Genomic DNA, 21,095 nt, shown 5'->3' with positions numbered 1-21,095 from the left:
TCAAAATCAAAAATAAAAAGGGCTGGGGATGTTGCTCAGTGTAGAGCCCCTCTGGATTCAATCCCCAGTCTAAAAAAATGCCTTCTAAAAATTATAAACCTCTTCTTTAGAAATTAAAAAAAAATCATAAAAATTTAGGGGATTCCCAGGCTTCTATAAATTTATCCAAGAACCCTGATTTATGATGCTCCAGACAGAGGGTCCCTAGGATGGGTGATAGGGGACAAGTAGATAGCTACTGTGCATCAGAGGAGGGTACTGCACCTAGCTTATAATTGGAGCAAAAATCTTAAATGTAGTTCTGAAAAGTAAATTAATGGATTTCATTAAATTATAGTGCATTTAATGTTTTATTAAAGCAAATTAATGGTTTTAAGAACAATGTCTCTGAATCTTTACAAAGGAAGGGATTAGCTGTTTGAGTTAATTTTATGTTTTTCTTATCACTTTTCTCTTATTTGACTTTTTTTTTAAACAATCATATTTCAGGGTCCCAATCCTGGGAAACACAGTTCTTTTTTCCTTTGGCCTCTTCTAAAGTTTCCAGTAAATACCAATTTTGACAAATTGATGCTGTATTGAGTTTTTGTAAGCATAGGAGAGAGAAGTAGTTTTGAAAATGATGGGATGACATGGTACCGCACTCATTCATTGTTATTTGGTTTTGCAAAACATACTTCCTGAGATTGCTGGAGAGTTCTGCGATGCCATCTTTATATGGTTGGGGAGAACCGAGCCACAGGCTTGAATTGATTTGTTAGTAATGTGTTAATTCATCTTAAGCCTGAAGAATCTAAGCTTATTAACAGTGTGTGGTGACCACTTGGTCAATGCTGTTTATTCTGTGTCCTCCTTCATCATAGCTGTCACCATTGTAGCATGCCTATGAGGAGATTGCAGTTAGTGGCTTAGAACTCTAAAGAGCTAGAAGTGGAAGGAGGGGACACTGATGGTCCACCAAGCTCTGAATGCAGAAAACAGGACAGAGAAAGAAATAGATGACAGGGACTTGGTGTGGAACTTGAAGAAACCTTAGGTCAAGGGTGTGAGAGCCATCGTACTGAAATAATTAAATGTGGACAAGAAGCAGGTTGCAGCAAGAGATACCTTTTTGTGTTCTTTCAACATCTTGGGTACATAGTGACTCTAAAATCATTGTTGGTTTTTTTTTTTTTTGGGGGGGGGTCTTCTATTTGACAGTTGAGGCTGGGGCTGGGATTAAAGGTCTATTTTTCAGGAAAGTTTTATAGAAGTTCGTGCCTGTCAGGAGTAGAATGTTAAGTATCTTTTGCTGTTAATGTTGCCTTCACTGCTGGGTGTTGGGGGGCCACTGAGATAATGTGGAAGATGGAAGGGCAAGGACAGTGGGTGGGGGCAGGCTTCACAGCAAAGGCCTAGAGTGTGTGGGGGAGGGCAGTTTGTTGTGGTCTTCTGACTTTTTCTAATCACGGGAAAACTTTGTCCAGAGACCCAGATCTCAGGAGCAGGAGCGCAGTACAGGGTTCTCTGCTGGATGGCTCAGTCCCTCCTTTCCATGGAGAACGAGGAGGTTTGCCTTCTTTCTTTGACCTTGGTTTTCCTCTTGAGTGGCCAGCTTCAGAATGGGAACCAGACTTCTCTAAGGCTAGGCGTGGCGGTCATGCCCCAGCTCTCAGGTGGGACTTGGGTGGAGAGGGTGCTGCCACAAAGGATGTTATTTCAAGTGCAGATCCATGGGATATGGTCCAGAGTCTTCCCTCCGCCTTCACTTGGTGTTCCAGACACCTGCAGGCTGTTCCACCCAGGTCATTCCCTCTGTCAAGGTCAACTTCAGAACATTTTTCTCATACCTGACCCGTGTTCTTGTGGGTCAGTTAAAGAAAAACGCCTAAGATGTTCCAAGTCTGGGACATAATAGAAAAGCAAAGACTCCCAGAGGTCCCTGAGCTGCCACTTCATGTGGGGTCTCTACCCCCCTTTCTGTTCTCCCGCCATCCTAAGTCACATCTCCTTCCTTTCTTTCCCCTTCCAGCCCTTCTTTCACTTGTGGTAATAGAGAGGAAATTGATTCACTCTGCAGACATTTACTGCCTGCCCGCTCTGGGTTCTGGGGAGGTAGCAGTGAGCTAGATGAGAGTAAGAGCAAAGTCCCTGCCACGGTCCAGCAGGCCATCTCCATCTGTTGCTGCTACTCTGCTCTGTGCCTCACTGGCCTGCTTGATGCCCCTTAAAAGCACAGTCCTGCCACTGTTCCCAAGCCCTTGCCCTGGCTCTTCTCATGTTGAAAGGCTCTTTCCTCAGAGATTTGTGTGGCTTGCTCCTTCACCTACTGCAGACTACTTATTTATCACATTCACATTGACCCTTCCCGACACCCATATGAAACAGCAACCTCTGACCTTCTGTCCTGCCCAAACACCTTTTTCTGCTTTCTTTTCTCCATTTCACTTTTCACTGTCTGACTTAGTGTAGAATAACTGGTGATTAGATTATTTGCGTTCTCCTGCCCCACTACAGTGTATGCCCCATGAAAACAAGGACTTTGGTTTGTTTCGCTACTATATTCTTTTATTTATTTATTTGTTTGTTTGTTGGTGGGTTGGTACTGGGTGCCTTACCACTGAGAATCCAGGGGTGCTTTACCACTAAACTACATCTCCAGATCTTTGTATATTTTATTTTGAAACAGGGCCTTGCAAAATCGCTGAGGCTATCTAAACTTATGATCCTTCTGCCTCAGCCTCCTGTGCCTCTGGGATTATAAGAGTGTATCACAGTGCCCAGCTACTACTATTTTCTTAATGTCTAGAATAATACCTGGATATAATACTTCATAAATAAACTTGAATAAGGAATAAATGAGCAAAGGAATCAAATAGTGAAAGAATGAACGCCTTAAGATTTCCAACCTTAAAGAGTTTGGTGGAGGGATTAGAGTTAAAATAAGTAATAGGACCTTCTTGCTTGGGTGGGAGGGAAATGACTTAGAGCTAGGCTCTTGAACTTGACTCAAGATTCTAATTCCCACCTCATTGTCTTCTAGGGTTTATTACTTAAGTTCTCTCTTATTTGTAAGATTGGAATAATAACATCACCGTATAGGGTTGTCATAAGAATCAAATGAGACAATCCACATGGAGCGCTTAGCTGGTGCCTGGTGTGTAGTAAGCTCTCAATGTTTGTTAACTGCTATTGTTATTGGTTCATTTGCGGGATTCAAGTAGAGCCTGAGAAGTTCTTCAGGACCACCCCCCATGCTGTCTGGTGCTCCTGAGACCTTCCTGTTGGAGAACAAGGGCTAGAATGGCCCCCACCAGCGAGACTGCCCCTGGGGACAACTTTATCTCAGGATTCTTTGATCCACAAGTGTTCCTGGTCCTCCCCTTCAAACTCATATTAAACATTTCATCTGCCCACATGGGCTCTAAAGAATACATCCCTTTTGGAAATTCTCTTTTCCTGTTTAAATATCAGCACACAGTTAAACATTAAGTTGGGCTTTTCTTTTATTTTTTTGGTAATTTTTAGGTGACAGTAAATAATGGTTGAAAGCTGTGTTTTAGGAGGCGTTTGTAAGTCTTTCTTTTGCCTTGTTATAACAGAGAAAACCATGTCAAAAGTCATCTGACAGTTTGTATTTTAATTTAAGTTTTATAAGTTACCATTTAAAAAAGGGCAGTTGTTCGTGGGTAAGCCTTCTTAAAAGACTGGGGCTTTGATCTCAAATCCTAGGGAGGCTTTGCAGAAATTGGAGGTGACATTGTTGACAAGTTTGTAGCTTTCTACTGCCATTAATTAAACACACACACATACACACCCCATTTGTACTCCCCTGGTATAAAAGAACTGAACTTGACTTTGATTTGATTTTTGATGGGAACCTATAAGCGGGTTCAGGGAAACATCAAAGAAACATTCTTAATCTAGTAAAACTGACTCTCAGATAAACATTAGAGAACTCTGGATCCAAAACTAGTCTAGTTTCATTTCTGTAAAATGTTAATTCTCCTTAATAATAAGAAAGGTGCCAGGGCAAATGATCGTCCCTGCCCCAGTCTGTTAAGTTCCAGAGGATCACAGGTTCTTTAATTTTATTTTACTGCCAGAAGTCTCCTTTGTAATAGTGTATGTAGTTTTGCATTTTCATACTGCTTATACCTTCAATATCTCAGCTTTAAAAATCTTAAAACTTTTTAGTCTTAATTTCAGATATTTTGAATAATCACAGCTCTCTTAAAGCCCTTTTAGAAATGAAAGTACAGACAGGCTAGGGAACTAGTAAAAACATAAGGCCACAAGGTGCTTTTGCAAAGGCCAATCTGTGCTAACAAGGAGCAACCTACTAGCAAGCCTCATTAGTGAGGTAGCATTTGCACCAAGACCTGTGGGCTGAGGGGCCAGCCATTGGCACAGGCGTGGGAGGAGGTATGGCCTGTTGAATTGGGGGCAGTGGGTGGAAGGGGGTGAATACGGGGAATTTGTGAGAGACAGGTGCAGAGCTACTGGGCAGATCATTTAGGGCCTTGTGAGATGGAGACTTTAGCCTTTTTTCAGATGGAAGTCATGGGAGGTTTTGAATGGAGCATTGACATGATCTGATTACAGGGCCGCTGGGCAGAAGCCAGGAGAATAGACTAGTTAGTTGCTGTTGCATTGGTCTAAGCTAGTTTGAACCAGGGTGGAAACAGAAATAAAGGCCCAGACAAAAGGGCTTCCTGATGGGTTGCTCGTGAAGAGTCAAGGAAGTATGCAAGATCTGAGCCTGGACAGTTGGACCATCTGCTCTGCTACATGTGCCTTGCTGTTGGTGTCTCTGACAGGTCTCCCAGTTATTATTGAGTGGTCACTCTGAGCCTGGTTGTGAACCTGCAGACGCTCTGGTAGTCAAGAGACATACTCATGTGATTCTCTGAGTCATTGCAGATGGTTCCAGGTCCATCCGTGAGCAAGAACTTTGCTTACCAGTGTGGTTGCTGAGTCTTTCTTGGTACTATCTGGTCATCCATCCTGGCACTGCAGCCTTGGAGAGGAACTGTGATGGGTGTTGGTGCTATCTAAACCTGCACCTCAGCCCCGAGCCTGAACAGTGCAGGAAAAGAGCAAGAGACAAAGAATAGGAAGATCTGGAAGATTTTAGTACAAACTTATTAGAAAAGAAACTTATCAGGAACAGTAAAATGAGAATCTTTTCCTCATAAGAATTTTCCTTCTTTATTTCTATCTCTCATTGAGCCTTCCAGTTGGAAAATAAAAGTTACTTCCAAAATAACGAGGGTGGGGCAGGGAGAGAGAGAATGGACTAATTAATGTGACAAAAAAAGAGATTAACTTGCATATTTGGTCATGGAAGGCTGGCAGGAAAAGAGTTTAGGGTCACTTGAGTCAGATAGATGGGAGGTCCAGTGGCTTTCCAAGATCCCCCAATTCACTGCACCCACCCCAACTTTAATAAACCACAAAGCTATTGTGAGAGAACATGAGGACACGGTTTGCTATGATGGTGGCCAAAGACAGAGCCAAAACCCCCACTTTGTTTATTTACTAGGATTCTCATTTCCCATTCTGTCTTGCTCACATGAGTTTGAGTAAATCTTAACCTGACTGAATTTTTTTTTTTTATCTCAGGAAGAGCAAAGGGTAGTCTTGGAAATCCTGTAAATGGCAGGTGTAGGGCAGAATGAAGGGGAGCATGGAAGGCAGAGACCAGTGGAAAATACCTTCAGGAAGCCAAGAAATCCATAAGGCTGATGAACTAGAGAAAGGAGCAGGTGGCGGGGGTGCGTAGTGCTTAAGGGCACATGCTGGAACCTACGGGATGGGTGATGGGGATACCAGATGGACTGGCAGTCGGTCAAACCAGATGGTGGGCTTTTATTTTAAAAAGGATTTGTAAATCCTAGGAAAAAGGAACCATAAGGGTACTGGGGCCTTTAATCTCATTAGTCGAAGACAAAAGTGTGCTCTTTAAAAATGTAAACCCACCAATTATAGAATTTCTGTTGTTAAAACCTAGGGACAGACTACCAGCTTTTAAAACTATAGGGACTCTGAATTCTTTATGGATGGAAGGTGAAACTGCAGAAATAGTCTTGGCATTGTATGTTGATAGATTCCTTAAGAATTCAATGTGAATTTACTAAATGTACATTCAGAACCAGGAGAGACATACTTATATGAAATTGGTTTGCTTACATGTTAACTTGGAATAATAACTAATAGTATAATCAGCTTGTTTAATAACATTTGAGTTTGTAACGAGCCAAATTTTAAAATCTAAGCAGCTATTACTTTCCAAAAAATTGGATCCCTGGGCCTCCTTCTTCCGTTTCTGTGTCTGGATGGCCTGGCTCACGTCTCCACAGCTGCTCTCCCTGGGCGGAAGCTCGAGAGCTCGGTTCTTTAGCCCTCCTCTCTGTCAGCTTTTACTTGAGGCCACAGTTATTTCCATGATCCTTCTCCAAACAGACACCTCAAGGAGATCAGCCTCAGACCAAGCTGAGTGGCTAGAACGCAGAGTCAGTGCCCGCAGAACCATGTGTCCCTCAGCAGATATGCACAGGGCAGGGGTGTACGGCGGGCTTGTGACAGATGTCAGGACAAAGCAGCTTGTTTTGTATCACGTAATATTTGATTCTTCTGCTGAGAGGAAAAACCTGCTGTAGTCTGCAAAATCAGAGAAACAGTCAATATTAAGAGAAAGTTTTCCATGGTGCAATTGTTAAATTACTTTTCTGTTTAGAATATACGGAGTATATAATGGGTATCCTGAAGGATCTCTTGATAATACTGCATTGTTTTTGATGCTATTTCATAAATATTTCTTTCCTTAATTGCTCTAACAATGTGATGTTATCATGCTGGCGGAGTTGAATAGAGCAGCTTTCTGATGCTGTTGACCATTTCTGTTTACTTGTTTTTGTCTCTGAAGGTATGGAAACCTGACAAGCCCAAGCTGTGAAGAAGATGGGAGCCAAAGTTCATCTGAGTCCAGGACGGTGCTCAGGAAGTGAGTGGCTCTCTCCTCTGCATCACTAGCCCTCAGTTAAGAAATGTTTTAAAAGAAAAGAATGTGGGTTAGTGCAGGTCCTTGTTCCCTTGGAGTGCTGCTGCCATGATTTTTTCCATAATGTATAGGGGCATAGATTTATTATTTATTCTTGTCTTCTAACAACATGCATTTACTTATCCAGTAGAAGTGTATTGTGCACGCATTGTTCGCCAGGCCCTGCACTAAGGGATATCAAATAAACAAGTGAACACAATGAAAAGGCCTTAGTTCTGTTTAAACTTCAGTAAGGACAGATGAAGAAGAAGCTCAAAAAGTGAAAAGGACAAAGCCAGGGTGGGGTGGGGGCTGGTTCCTGATGGGTCTTGATTCCCCATAGGGTGCAGGAAAGGCTCTCTGACCCGGTGACACTGAGCCACCTGAATGAGGTGACTGAGGTGTGGGCTAAGCCTTGTGAAGAGCCAGGAGGATACGTAGAAGAGGCCTGAGGCAGGGACAGTGTTGGAGAAATAACAGGAAGGCAGAGCGAGCAGTGGCCAGTTGCAGGGGTTGAGATGTAAGGTAGTGGGTCCAGATCTCGCGAGGACTTGAAGGCCTTGGGAGAGGATGCTGGATTTGGTTCTGAGGAAGGTAAGAAGCACTTAGAAGGTTTTGAGACAAGTGCCGTGTCCTAACTTACATTTGACAAGGTTTGCTCTGGCTCTGTGTGGAAAGCAGACTGTGACAATGGGTATGGGTCACAGGAGGGAGCAGGGAACTTGTTTTAGACTCTTGCAAGGGCAGAGGCAAGTGTTAATGGTGGTGTGGATCTGAGCAGTGACCCCGCAGCTGCTTGCTGTGTTCCTGCGGAGTGTGGCCGATGGTGCAGGATGTGCTGTAGTGGATAGGCTTCATGGCACAGAAGGAGGAGGCCTGGATGCTCAAGGGTTGTGGTTTCAGCAGCTCATAGAACAGGCAGCTTCAGGAGACAAGACGTGCTGGTGAGGAGCAGGATCCGGGGGAGCGTGTGAGGATGAGTTAGCCCTGGACGTGTTAATTGGCTGAGCAGATTCAGGGGAGGTCTGAGTTGAGGTGTGCATTGGGGCTTCACTAGTTTGTAGATGGGTATTTAAAGCCGTGGAACTGACTTCATGGGGCCTAAGGGCAGAGAGAGAGGAGAAGGTCCAAAGACTGAGCCTGGGGTCCCACAGAGTTTAGAGTTAGGGAAATAGAGGGTCTGGCAGAAGAAACTGGAATAGAGCAGCTGTGGGGCAGTGGGAGGAGAGAAGTAAGAAGGGAAGCTGTGCCCCAGCAGGCTCCTGGTGCATAGTGCCCCTGCAGATCAGGTGAGAGAGACTTAGGCTCTGCAGAGCTGCGGCTTCCACGGCCCTTGGTGAGTGCAGTTTGGGTGGCTGCAGGTATAGCCAGGAGAGGACAGAGGGGACCTAGTGGGGGCAGCAAGAAGTTGTTTTGCTGTAGAGGAGAATAAAGAAACTGGTTAGAGGGTGATGTGGAGAGAAAAGAGAGTTTTTTCACGGTTCACGTGTATTTTTAAAGATGGGAGCATGTTTGTGGTGATGAGGGTGGTCGGGGAGATGCTAAGGAAACACCCTGATGCAGGGCTGGGCCCTGGGAGTGGTGTTCTTGGGTAGAAGGATGTATGTGCTGGTGCCCCAAACCTCTGTTCAATATTCCTTTATTTGGGGGCCAAAAGTCGGGGGGTGGGAATTCCATAGAATTTTTAACTCTCAGAGTCTGATGGACTCCTTCCTTCAGGAATCAACCATGTAAACAAAACTCCTGAGTTAGACGTTGTGTATGTAGTTTTATAATTTTATTGTGAAAAACAGACACAGTGACATATAAATGTGAATGCCAAGTGTACCAGTGTGGCAGGAGGAACAATTTCATTGTTCCTAGAGAGCTGGGGACCCTCTGGAAGGAGGTGACATCGAGCTGGGCCTTGAAGGATGGGCAAGACTTGGGGGTGGAGCCAGCCCAGCAGAGGGAACAGCAGGACCAGGCCAGGGAAAAGTGGTGTGCTGGAATTTGGGGGAACAACACAGAATTGGTATGGTCGCTTTGTGATGTGCGTGTTGGGTGAGAGAAATTCAGGGAGGTGAAGCCAGGTTGAAATTATGTCATGAAGGGCTTTGATTTCTTGTGAGAGAGTTTGGACTTCCTGGAGGGCAGTGGGAGGTCAGTCTCAGAGAAACAGTACTGTCAGAGGGCTGGCTTTCCAGAAAGGACTCAACTTGGAGCCTTCCTACTCAGTGTGACCACAGACCCACATCTCCTGGGAGCTCAGTAGAAATGCAGAATCTCTGGCTCCACTCAGACTTTCTGGATTAAAATCTGTGTTTTAGCAAAATGGTGAAGTGATTTCTAAGCACTTTAGAGTTTACAAATCATAGGACTAGATATGTTCAAATTTTTTTTTGTTTATCCATGAAAACTAAAAAGATTTTTTAAAGGAGGCTTTTCTTTCTTCTTCTTCTTCTTCTTCTTCTTCTTCTTCTTCTTCTTCTTCTTCTTCTTCTTCTTCTTCTTCTTCTTTTCTTTCTTTCTTTCTTTCTTTCTTTCTTTCTTTCTTTCTTTCTTTCTTTCTTTCTTTCTTGATATGGGAAAGATCAATGGAGTAAAAGAAGGAGATTGCAAAGGAAGGACGAGGGGTGGAAAAGGGGAGGAAATGTGGAATGAATTAAGAAATTCACATTATGTTATATATAAATATACTTCGGGGAATTCCATCTTTATGGAGACAATACCAATCAAAAATAAATAAAGAGCAAAAGAAAGATCAGTAGAGGAAGGTGAATAGGAGAACGGGGAGAGAAAGGGATTGAAATCAAATTCCACGCAGGTATAATTTTGTCAAAATGAACACAACTACTATGCATAACTATAATGTTAATTTTTTTAAAAAAAGGATCCTTTTTATAATGGGCATTTGAGTGTATGCAGAAGAAGAGATACTGTTAGAACTGAGTGGCCAAGTTGTCGAGTAACCTAGACCTGGGACAGATCCGACATAAGCATGTGGCTGTCCGCATGTTTGGAACTGAGTCAAATCTGGAGCTACCATTCAATTAGCCACCTGAACACTCCAACAAGAGTGACAGTCTGAACTGTATCCAGAGCTTTCTTGTTTCCCAGGGGATGTTTTGAGATTCAATACGTTTAGGGAAGTAGCGGTTAAGAAAATTGATTTTAACCTGGTGTGAAAAGTCATGTTCATTATTTCAAAGTCCCACTGAAATTCTTTGTACACCAGGAACACTACTGTGAAACTCCAGCTAAGCTGTTTTAAAGGGCTTCGGAGTTTTAAGCACACAAGGTTTCAACAAAGAGCTTCACAGAACTCCCCTGAGGAGTCTGACATCTGGGGACAATGGTCCTTTCCCAGAGCTGCACAGTGACTCGGTGGAAAGTTCTTGACCCTTTTCCTCAGACTGAGCTGCCTTTTTAAAAAATTACGCCTGATAAGAATATGCCACTTTACTTCATAATGGGTTGCTCTGTCCTACAAGTTCTGGAATGTCTAAATCCCATCTTACTGGTGACCTCTTTCTTCCTTCCGTTTTCCTTTCTTTCACTTTTCCTTTAATTGTTTTTTATTCCACTTCACCGTTATCTTTTTGCTCTGTTTTTTCACAAGTTATCCTTGTGGAATTTTCCATTTCTGGGAAGGCTCAGGTCACTCTTTGTCTTTCTGAGAGGAAACCAGGGAAGCAGCTTCTCCTATCTGTATATTCCTCACATCTCTCGGCCACCCCAGGGATGCCTCTGGCATCTGACTGCCGCAGTGCTGGAGGGCTTCTTGGTAGCGGAGGTGTGCAGGAGGAGTGGCTATGGCGTGGGTTCTTAATGGAGTGACTGTGTCCCCCAGAGGACATTGGCGATGTTGGGAGACGTTCTGTTTGTCTTAGCTTCATTGGGGAAGCTACTGGCATTTAGTTGGTAGAGGTCAGAAGAGCTGTTAACCACCCTGAATGCACAAGACAATCCCCGCCCTGCAAGAACAAGCTGTCCTTCAATATCAGTAGTGCCTTGCTGGTAATAATCATCATCATAGTAATAATAGTGCCTGCTCTATAATGTTGAGGCTGTTGTCTGCAAGTGAAAACTGCCTTTAGGTACATCTAAGCATGTTTATTTGGAAATTCATTCATTCAGCTTCTTTTTGATGAATAGGTAAATGAAATGCTGAGATGGTCTGGAATGAGCCACCTGGAGGGTGGGAATGCCTGGATAAGCTGCCTGGAGAACTCAGATTCCAGCTTCTGTTTGTCACCCTGTCACTTGCCAGCCATGTGGCCTTGGCTTAGTTGCTCTACCCCTCTCAGTTCCAGATTCTTCATCTAAAGAATAAGGCTTAGAGCATAGAATCTTTGAGGTTCTTTCACGTTCCATGATAAAATTTGGTTAGTTTTTCTTGTCTTTTTAAAAAAATGAAAATGAACATCAGAAACCTAAACAGAGATAGGGCCCAAATATTTTATTGAACTTTGGAGAGGTACTCTTGACTGCTCTTCTCTGTTGGAAAGGCTGTGTAACCAGACTTAAAAAAACTGAAAGGAAGAAGAATAGACAGGCTTTGGTTTGCTTATTGTTAATTGTGACATCCCGGCTGCTCACCATGGGTATAAATAAAGAGCCGAGCTGAGGCACTGTCTTGTGCGTAAGGCAAGGAATGGCCAAGTGCCGGTCGTTTTCCTTTGCCGTGAGTCTGTTCTCTTGTGATTTCAGGTGGGAAGCAGACAGCAGGCATCCAGTGAGATTCTAAGAAGTAAACATCCTGCTCTGGGGTGGTTGCCTTTGGTTTGCAGCCCTGGTAGAGGTGGAAGCAGGGACAAGGACTCACTGTTTGCTTTGACCATGAACCAGAAAAATGCCCAAACATTGTTTGGTTTTTTAGTTTTTGTGGTGAATCATATAGTGACCCTTCCATTTTATATAAACTTCCAAGTTACCAGTCTTTCCTGTGTTTTTAAGTATGGATCTAATCAACCCATCAAAGGATTAAAAAAAAAAAAAAACCTTTAAAGAAGTAAAAAGTGTGGAGATACAGTTGAAGTGGTCGAGAAGAAAGATTGGTTTCTGGTGTCTTGGGCCACAACTGACTGTGTTCCTCATGCAGAGCAAACTGTCAGGTTGGGCAGAGTTGACTCCTACATACAAGTGTTTGTGATTCCAGTCCTGAGTCTGCCCAGTTCAGGCTTTGTACAGTACTGGGGGCTTCTAAAACAAGAATGTCTTCACTTGCAAAGAATGCAGCTTCCAAGGGTTCCAGATGTTGAACTCTTTGCCACCCAGTTACTTCTGTTGTTAGGGTGAGACTGAAGTATATAATAGGTTCCTCCATGTTTTCTCTAGTGCCCCTAAGCTGGCCACTATTCAGGAATCAGGAAATCCACTTCCTATGACAGAAGAAAATCTCTCTGCTCATGTCCCTTCCACCTGAGTGTCCTTTTCATCCTCCTGCTGACATTTGCACATGATAAAAATAAAATAATAATATTTATTCTAAGAGGGGCTGGGGCTGGGGCTCAGTGGTAGAGTGCTCGTCTCGCATGTATGAGGCCCTGGGTTCGATCCTCAGCACCATATAATAAGATAAAGGTATTGTGTCCACCTACAACTAAAAAAAATTCTAAAAAAATTTATTCTAAGAATAATACAAATTGAATGAGATAGACAAAGGAAACTTTTTTTTAGAACAAATTTATTAACAGTCATTGAATTCAAAAGTAAAGAGAATGAAAAGAAGGAATAGTAACCACGTGGGGCTTTTATATCATTACTCTTCATCCTCAGGAATGTATGAGATCAGCCAGAAGCGGTAGCGCTTGCATAAAATCCCAGTGGCTTGAGAGGCTGAGACAGGAGGATCACAAGTTCAAAGCCAGCCTCAGCAATGGTAAGGCGCTGAGCAACTCAGTGAGACCCTGTCTCTAAATAAAATACAAAATAGACTGGGGGTGTGGCTCAGTGATTGAGTGCCCTGGGGTTCAAACCCCAGTATCAAAAGAAAAAGAAAAGAAATGTAAGAGATTATAATAGGTGTGTACACATACACTCTCAAACACATACAACTTTTATTTAAAGAAAGGTTTGGAACTCCTCAGGAAATGACGCTTCACTTCTTCCCTTTAATGACTATTATAATGTTGAAATCGCTTCGGTTTCCTTTTCTTTAATTGAATCTCATCACTTCCCTTTTGGAATGCCAGGTTTTGTTTTCTCAGACTTTTCGCCAGAGCAGTGCTTCATATTGTTGGAATTGTTTTTATTCCCATAACTTCATATGGTACAAATATCATTCTTTCAGTCTTTTCCCAGAAATTGTAAATAGTGACACCAGGTTTCAGTCACTGGTAAAGGACATGTAAATAGTAGTAATCCAAGACATTGGATACTCTTTAAAGAAAGGGAGATGAGTTAAAGAAGGTGGGCTGCTATTCTTAATGCCTGTAGCTTGACAGTGGAAAGTGTTGAAAACTCTTCATGGAGAGTTAGCAATCAATATTCATTCCAGAAAATTCAAATACCCCAAGAAGGCCATTGAGACTAATTGGAATTATTGTGACAAAAATGGGAAAAAGAAGCAGGGACAAAAGAACAGATAAAAAATGAGATTTTAAACTCCAAATCTAAAAGAATTAATGTGTAAGTTTTTTTTTTAAAGTAGAAGTAAATCCAAAGGAGAAATGGAAAAATAATAGGCCATATAAAAGAGTCTGGCATTTTTTCCTAATAGAGCATTATAGTCGGGTTCATTTTGACAAAATCATACATGCATGGAATTTGATTCACTCCATGTCAGACCCTGTTTTTCCCTTTCCCTCCCCTCCAGCCTCCTCCTATTCTCCTTCCTTTACTGATCTTCCTTCCTTCCTTCATTTATTTATTTATTGTGCTGGGGATTGAACCCAGAGCTTTGTGCATGCAAAGAAAGCACCCTACCAACTGAGCTATATCCCCAGCCCTGTTTATTTATTTTTGATTAGTGCTTCCTACATATACATAAAGGTGGAATTTCTTGTGGTATATTTATATATGCATATAATGTGATTTTTATTAAATTTATTCCTCATATTTTAAAAATTTCCATACAGGGCAAAGAAAATTAAAAACTAGTTTTGAAGTCATTAAAATTGTTCATTTAAGAGGTGTGGGTAGAAAGTTTCTGGGCAGAAATCAATGATCTGATAATTGAGGAAGAGTAAACATCAATAATCAATGGTTCTTAAAGAAAAAAGAAAGAAAAATAAGTCACATGAGGGTTTTTCCTCCTTATTAGAGGAAGGTATTCCGACATCATGACCAGGTCTGGCACGCCATTCACCTGCAGCCTTTAGACAATGAAAATGATATCACTGTTCCCTTGCTGCCCACTGCTGCAGTTTGTGGTGTGCCCGCCTACCCCATGTTCGATGCTCTGCTAGGCACTTTTGATTTTTTTTTTTACTATCACAAATATGAGGAAATATTGCCCTCACTGTTGTGTGATTCCACTTAGATCAAGAAGCTCAGCAAGTGACTGGGCTGGACTCAGGTCTAGCTCACTGCAGGACCTGGGCTTCCCACCCTGGTCTTTTGTTCTCAGATTTTTTATTTAAGAAAGAACATATTGGGGATCCCCCACATATTCCTACATAATGGTAATAAGGCCACAGAGGTACCGGGAGAATGGATTGTGGTATCACTGTTGTGACTGACATTTTAGATTGTTTAGTATTCTGAGACCTTTTAACTTAACGGTGTTTCCTTTAATCCAGGCTGTCGTGCCTGATTGGTGCTTTGGATTGGAATGAACACACGAGCAAGGTCCCCCACACAGCTGTTTTGAAATGTGGAAGTTAGACTTGTTTCCTGGGGAAGGAGATGAGTTGAAGGATGTGAGGAAAGAAGAAGGAAGACCAAATCAGTCAGGCCCATGCAGCTTCCTGTGCTCAGGGCCTTGTAGCATCTGATACTGCAGCGGAAACTCCATTCTGATGCTGAAAACCGTAGAAGGCCTCCGCAGTTTGTTTTTAATAGAGGCCTATTTATAATGTGAAAAATTCCTTGTCAGCCTGTGGGGAATTGGAGAATGAGTTACCGAGGACCCTAAAACATAATTTTGGTGTGTGACAGTGTTTTTTTCCCCTAGTAATACTAGAAATTATTGACTGCATATTAAGAATAATGTCTGTGATAAGTGCTGTATATACTTTTTAATTCTCATAATGACCCTATTATTATTTCCATTTTACAGACGAGGAACTTGGGAGGTTAGGAACATGTCCAGGGTCATACAGTGAATAAATGAAAGAATTTAGGTTTAATCCAGTTCTTCACTTCTATACTACAAGCCTCTACTTCTTCCCCTCTGATAAAAATGAAAATATTTCTCTTACGTACTTAGTTTGGGAATGAGAGACAGATGTGTAAGTAACCTTGACTTTGGGTAATTAGTTTCAGGCTCATCTCGTCTTACTGTTGGCCCTGTCCACCCACATTTACTCAGCATTTTTATGCATCTAAGAATCTTTTTCTCACTCCTCCTCGCTGTGGAGCTTTTTCTCTTCTTTACCTGTCCCAGGGCCACTGCCCTAACCTTACCTTTTAGTGCTTATATCTGACTCTGGCTTTGTTTGCATTTATTGCTGGGTCCTACCTCCCTCTTTCACTTCCCCCTCCCAGTATTCTAATCCCTCCTTACCACTAATGGAGAACCGTGACAATGGAAAGTGTAAGAGGGCATTGCAAGTTGACCTTGATAAGTCCAGATAATAATAATGTTTCTATTATTTCAAAAACAAAAAGCTCTGTATCATCTTTTGTCAGGAAAGCCATCTAGCTGGAGGTCTCAGAGCAGTGTCTACTGGCAACCTTCCCTGAAACAAAAACTGTTCTGTGACTAGGAGAACAAGTGGAGAGTCCAGCTGAGAGTCAGCGTCAAGGCTGAGTTAGCCTCCACCCCTGGAGGGAAAGTACATTGGATCCCACCCTCAGCCTGGCAGAGGCCACAGCCACATGCTTGACAGGCACCCTGCACACAGATCTTCTTACCTCTTCATGATCTGCATGAGGAGATGGCGTTTGGGGAGAATGTCCTAAAGTAGAAAAACATTTGCTGCTTTTCTAAAAAGGTTACTCTTTTGCTGCTGGTGAAGTACAAGAAATTATTTTCTCAAATAGATTTTGGGGGAGGAAAAAGAGCTCCAAGTAGACAGATTTTTTTTTTTCATGGTTATTCTATTGCTTCACTTGGAGATGATACTTTATGGGAGAGATGATTTTATACCTTAAAAAAAAAGTCATTAAACATTTTACCAATTCTAGAGGGTTTTACCACCTGTGGAATTTTTGTGTGATTTAATACATTTGCCCGAAATCTCTGCATTTATTAGAATCTGTGGTTTGAGCATAACCATACTTCAGTGCTCACCCAGGCCCTCTTGTTCTGCATTGTAGGCCTACAGGGCCCCAAGGGCCTGGAAGTTTTATTCTGTCACCCTGTCCCTCTCAGCCAAGACATCTAGCAGGTGTATGAAGGCTGATTTCTGGTTGGCTACAAATCTACAAGCATAATGCACCTCACTGTGCTGCCTCCTTCCCCTCCCTGTTCTTCAGCTAAACAGGTCTTTAAAGCTCTGTGTTTTGGTCTCTCACCTCTGGACCTTTGCTTGTGTTGTTGTGGGCTCCGTCTTTGCCCCACTGACTCTTCCTTAGCCTTAAGATCTCAACTTGAACATCATTTCCTCAGGAAGGCCCTCGCAGAAGCCTGGACTAAGTTGGCTCCCTCTGAAGTTAAAAGCTTCCATGGGATCCTGGACTCCCCTACTGTCACATAAATAATAAAGGGCAGCCAATAATTATTGGCCTCATCAGTGAATTAATTCTTCCCAGGAATCTGCTTCCTGGAAGGAAAAGCCTTAGAAGCCACATGAGTGAGTTCCCCTCCTGACGTCGGAGCCTGCCTTCCTTTCCCCACGGGACGTGGCAGCAGGTTGGAAGAGTTGCTATGTTGCCAAGACTGCCTGAGGTGGGACACGTCCTGGTGTCCCCTCGGCTGTCAGGTTGGGGCTGCTGCCCCTGGCCACCTTCCTCATGTGCTTAATCAGATTGACACCTCTTCTCAGGACTGAAGAGTTCGATCTAACCCACCAAAGATTACTCTGGAAAAGGAGGTCACCTACGGACTTTTCTCCTTCCTGAGTTTACATCACAATCTTCAGCTTTCCGTTTTCTGTCAGAAGTTACTTCTTAGTCTTCGAAAGTCATTCAGAAATCATCTCTTGAATTCAATGCTATAATCTGATGTCTTTGATCTGTTCCAGAGAGCATCAGCTGGTGTGTGTGTTTGCACCCTCGTGTGTAGTTGTTCACATTAGTTACTTTCCTCCAGCGGGCTTGGAGCCACACGTTTTGTGGCATAGTTTGCACTGTGTGGTTCTTTCTGTGACAGGTGGCAAATGCTTTGAGTTGTTTCTCTTGACTGTTGATTGATTTCACTGAGCCATTTACGGTTCCCAGTCCCTCCCTTCTGTGACTTTTGACAAGTAGTTGTAAGACTGTTAACAGTCCTGTCTGTCTCAGGTGTCTCAGAATGTCCTTCAGTGACAGTATGTCATTTGAAATCTCAGCTGACCAGTGTCAGGTGGATGAAGGCAGGCATTTCCGTGTCCTCTCCACATAGGAGTGGAGCTGACTGACCCACTGGAAGCCACCGTTCCCAGGAGGCCCTTCCTGGGAGGAGTCAAGCTTCCTTCTCCAGTCTCCTTTCTTGTGCTGCCCAGAGCCAAGTGACTTCTCTGGTCTGACAGTCACACCTGTCCTGAAGATTTGTGACTTCAACATTGTTCCCCTTGGTTCTGGTTAGTGTGTGACTTAGCTGTTAGAAGTGGAGCCAGCAGGGTAACAGGGTCCAGTAATTGTGTTGTGACTGTGATGTTTTCCTTTTGGAATCTTAAAAGTTCACATTTGTATCCACTTCTTAGTCTATCAAGAACGGAAAGTTTCTTCCCAGGATTGGCAAACATAAAGCTACTGTGAGCTTCGGGCAGGGGTCCAGGCCTTTCCAGAAAGCCTCCCTCCCTGGCATGCTGATAAACACTGCTGGCTCGGAGGGCAGGGGGCTGCCTCCCATTTCATTGTGCAGTTTGCGTCTTTCCCTCACTCTGCTTCTTCTTCCTCCTTCCGTTTATTCCTCTTTTGTGTGAAAATGCTTTTCTGGCAAACTCAGTGTCTGTTTTGCAGTGAACTTTCAGAGTCTTTTAGGCTGAGCTGTGGGAAGGTCACTGCCACAAAGGGCAAAATGAGTAGATTCCCAGAGCTGGTTACAGATTGAGGAGGACAGAATGTGCACCTCAGGACAAGTGTGATCCAGACCAAGCCTCCTCTCAGTACTCCCTCAGGCCTCGGGGGCTGCTGCTCTCCATGGGCCCCATTGTGTGGAACCTCTCACACTCGTACCCAGGGAGAAGTAAGGGCAATGTTTTATAACTGTAATCATGAGAAATTGGAAATTACTGAAATAATCTACCTATCAGTGGAAGAATACTTGAATTAGTTATGGAGCCTCTGTGCAGTGGAATACTGTGTAACCATAAAACATTAAACTCTATCTAGAGGTGGTGAATGGAGAGTTGGTCCACATGGTACTGCTCAGTGGACTTACAGATACATATTACATGTATTTAAATATGTGTACATACTCACAGAAAATTCTAGAAGGATATACTACAAACTTATGGGTCATGGGAATGGGATTGGAATGAAGTGGGAGAATAGATATTTTGCTTTTTTAGTTTATACATATTTGTAAGATTTATTATTTTTGCAATGAATAATGAATTTAGTAATTTTAAAATTAGCCAGTGTGACAGGTAAGGAGCCAATGATATATGAGTATCATTGATCTTGCTATAATTTTGACTTTCTGTATGGAAGTTCTTTAAGTTCTGAGGGGTCACTGGGCTGTCTGTCTCATCATCAGACCAATGCCCTTTTTAACTTTTACATGTGGAGTGAATTACCACCTCTCCTCATCTGTTTCCACCAGTGTCATTGGAAGACACTGAAATAGCATGGGAGTAGTGGCCATTAGATAAATGCATCCTTTTTTTGAGAAGCACAACAGCGTTCTGTAAGGATTGACTTGATGTATTCAAATGTTAGGTTTCCCAGTGTTCTAGTCTGTCACTCCACCTACGTGCCCGTCAGAGTTCCGGGCTCACTGCTTATTAGATAGAAAGGAAAACTATTCCTTATAAAAAGGAAGTATGAGAATGGTGCTTTGTCATTTTTTTCTTTAATTCATGATACTTGGTTTTTGTGAAGAAAGAAGAAATAATTAATACAATGTGAGGCCTTCAAAATATAAATCCATTGATTTCATTTTACTCATATTTTCAATTAAACCTAGATCCCAGATTGCTTTCTTCCAGTTTCCTGGAAGAAAATAAAATTTTTGTTTATACTTTTATTTAATCTGGACTAAATATTTAGACTGTTAGATTATTTCTGTACCTTTCATTTGATAGTTTTATGCCATCTGTTTTGGATGTAGATAATCTGATATCTTAATTCCAAGTGCCTTATAGTCCACATTAGTGAAACAGGGATGTACACAGTAGGGAAAACAGCACTTTAATTCTCTTCCTACTTGGACTTCAATTCAAAAATTTAAGTGTTCAGTGGACTTTAGTCCTATTTATGCTTTGATTCTAATCCAGTTCTCTAGTCTGAAATTGAGACATGAAAGTTGGATACACCTGTGAAGGCCCAGCCAGCCTGCAGTTTCACACACCTGTAATAATAACCTTCAATCAAGTCATAGTTTGTTAGTTAAATAAACAATTTGTTTGAAACTCAGTTTGATGATGATGATGATTTTAAAATTTGCTAAAAAAAATAATTTTGGCTGAGAAAGTTCTGTTAGGTCTTTGGCTAAGACCACATGTTATATCTCTGTCAATTAAACATGCACAGGTTAATTTATAGTCCCTGACATTTTCTCTAATCCTCACCAATGAATACTCCCTGGCTGTGGGTGGTGGTTGTTAGGCAGTGTCCGTTCTTCTTTGTGGGACACCACACAGCAAATGCCTGAGTTTTTCTTTGAATATGAAGCATAGAAGAATGGCATGCAAAACATTTTATCTTTTTGAGGGGAGGGGCTGAGTTGCCTCCTCAGCCCTTTTTATTTTTTATTTTTTGGTACAGGAGATTGAACTCAGGGGTACTTAACCACTGAGACACATCCCCAGCCCTTTCTTTGTATTTTATTTAGAGACAGTATCTCACTGAGTTGCTTAGGGCCTTGCTAAGTTGCTGAGGTTGGCTTTGACCTTGTGATCCTCCTGCCTCAGCCTCCCAAGCTGCTGGGATTACTGGCCTGCACCACCACACCCACCTCCTTTTTATTTTTTTACTTCGAGAAAGGGTCTTGCTCAGGTGCCCAGGCTGCCTCAAACTTGTGATTCTCCTGCCCTAGTCTTGCAAGTAGCTGAGATTGTAGGTATGTGCCATTGCTCCTGGCTTCCATTTTATCCTTTTTGTCATTCATCTGTCTCTTCCCTAGAGTGAGGGGCTTCCCCAGACCTAAAGACAGCACCCTGAGGTTATCAGCAACATGTCTGTAAGAATCTGCACACACAGTGAGCCTGATTCTTTGCACTCTGGAACCATGTTTTACCCTCAGTGGACCCTGCATATGACCCTTGCCCTGCCCTGAGAGGAAGTCACCTTCACAGTGGTTTTGCTTACCAAGGTTTTCTTCTTTATCTTCCAGAGATCTAACCTCTCTGCCTCACTATTCCTCCCACTTGAAACATCTCTCCTCTGTCATTTGAAGAATATGAGAATAATTTTATGAGGACATTTTTTATCTTTTCCAAGCCTAGACACTTCCTTTCATCAGGATTTCTGGCCTGGTGATAGTGAGTTGTCTCCTAAAATATTAGTATAGTACATTTTGTGGTCTTTGATTTGAGCAAGTCCAGAACTGGAAACTATATAATGCCATTGTGTGCAGATTGCTTTGAAGTTGCCCTCAGAACTCACTAAATCTGCATGTCCTTTTCTGCCCTGGATGGATTTTCCCAAAATTTAGGTTTCTTTTTCTTTTTCTTTTTAACCT

The 21,095-nt window shown here is 42.5% G+C and overlaps 1 protein-coding gene across 2 annotated transcripts in view; it reads left to right on the top strand.

Annotated features, from left to right (window-relative positions):
• The window catches only part of Rgl1 (ral guanine nucleotide dissociation stimulator like 1), a 145,761-nt gene that overhangs the window by 83,031 nt on the left and 41,635 nt on the right, over positions 1-21,095 (top strand). For both annotated transcript variants that reach the window (XM_026392845.2, XM_026392846.2), the window contains exon 4: positions 6,908-6,985. In XM_026392845.2, the coding sequence (XP_026248630.2) occupies positions 6,908-6,985 (78 nt within the window). The remainder of the gene's footprint in view (positions 1-6,907; positions 6,986-21,095) is intronic.

The sequence above is a fragment of the Urocitellus parryii genome, chromosome 9, assembly GCF_045843805.1.
Source record: "Urocitellus parryii isolate mUroPar1 chromosome 9, mUroPar1.hap1, whole genome shotgun sequence".
NCBI classification, from domain to species: domain Eukaryota; kingdom Metazoa; phylum Chordata; class Mammalia; order Rodentia; family Sciuridae; genus Urocitellus; species Urocitellus parryii.
The sequence above is the reverse complement of the archived record's forward strand: the minus strand, read 5'-3'. Positions and strand labels throughout refer to the sequence as shown.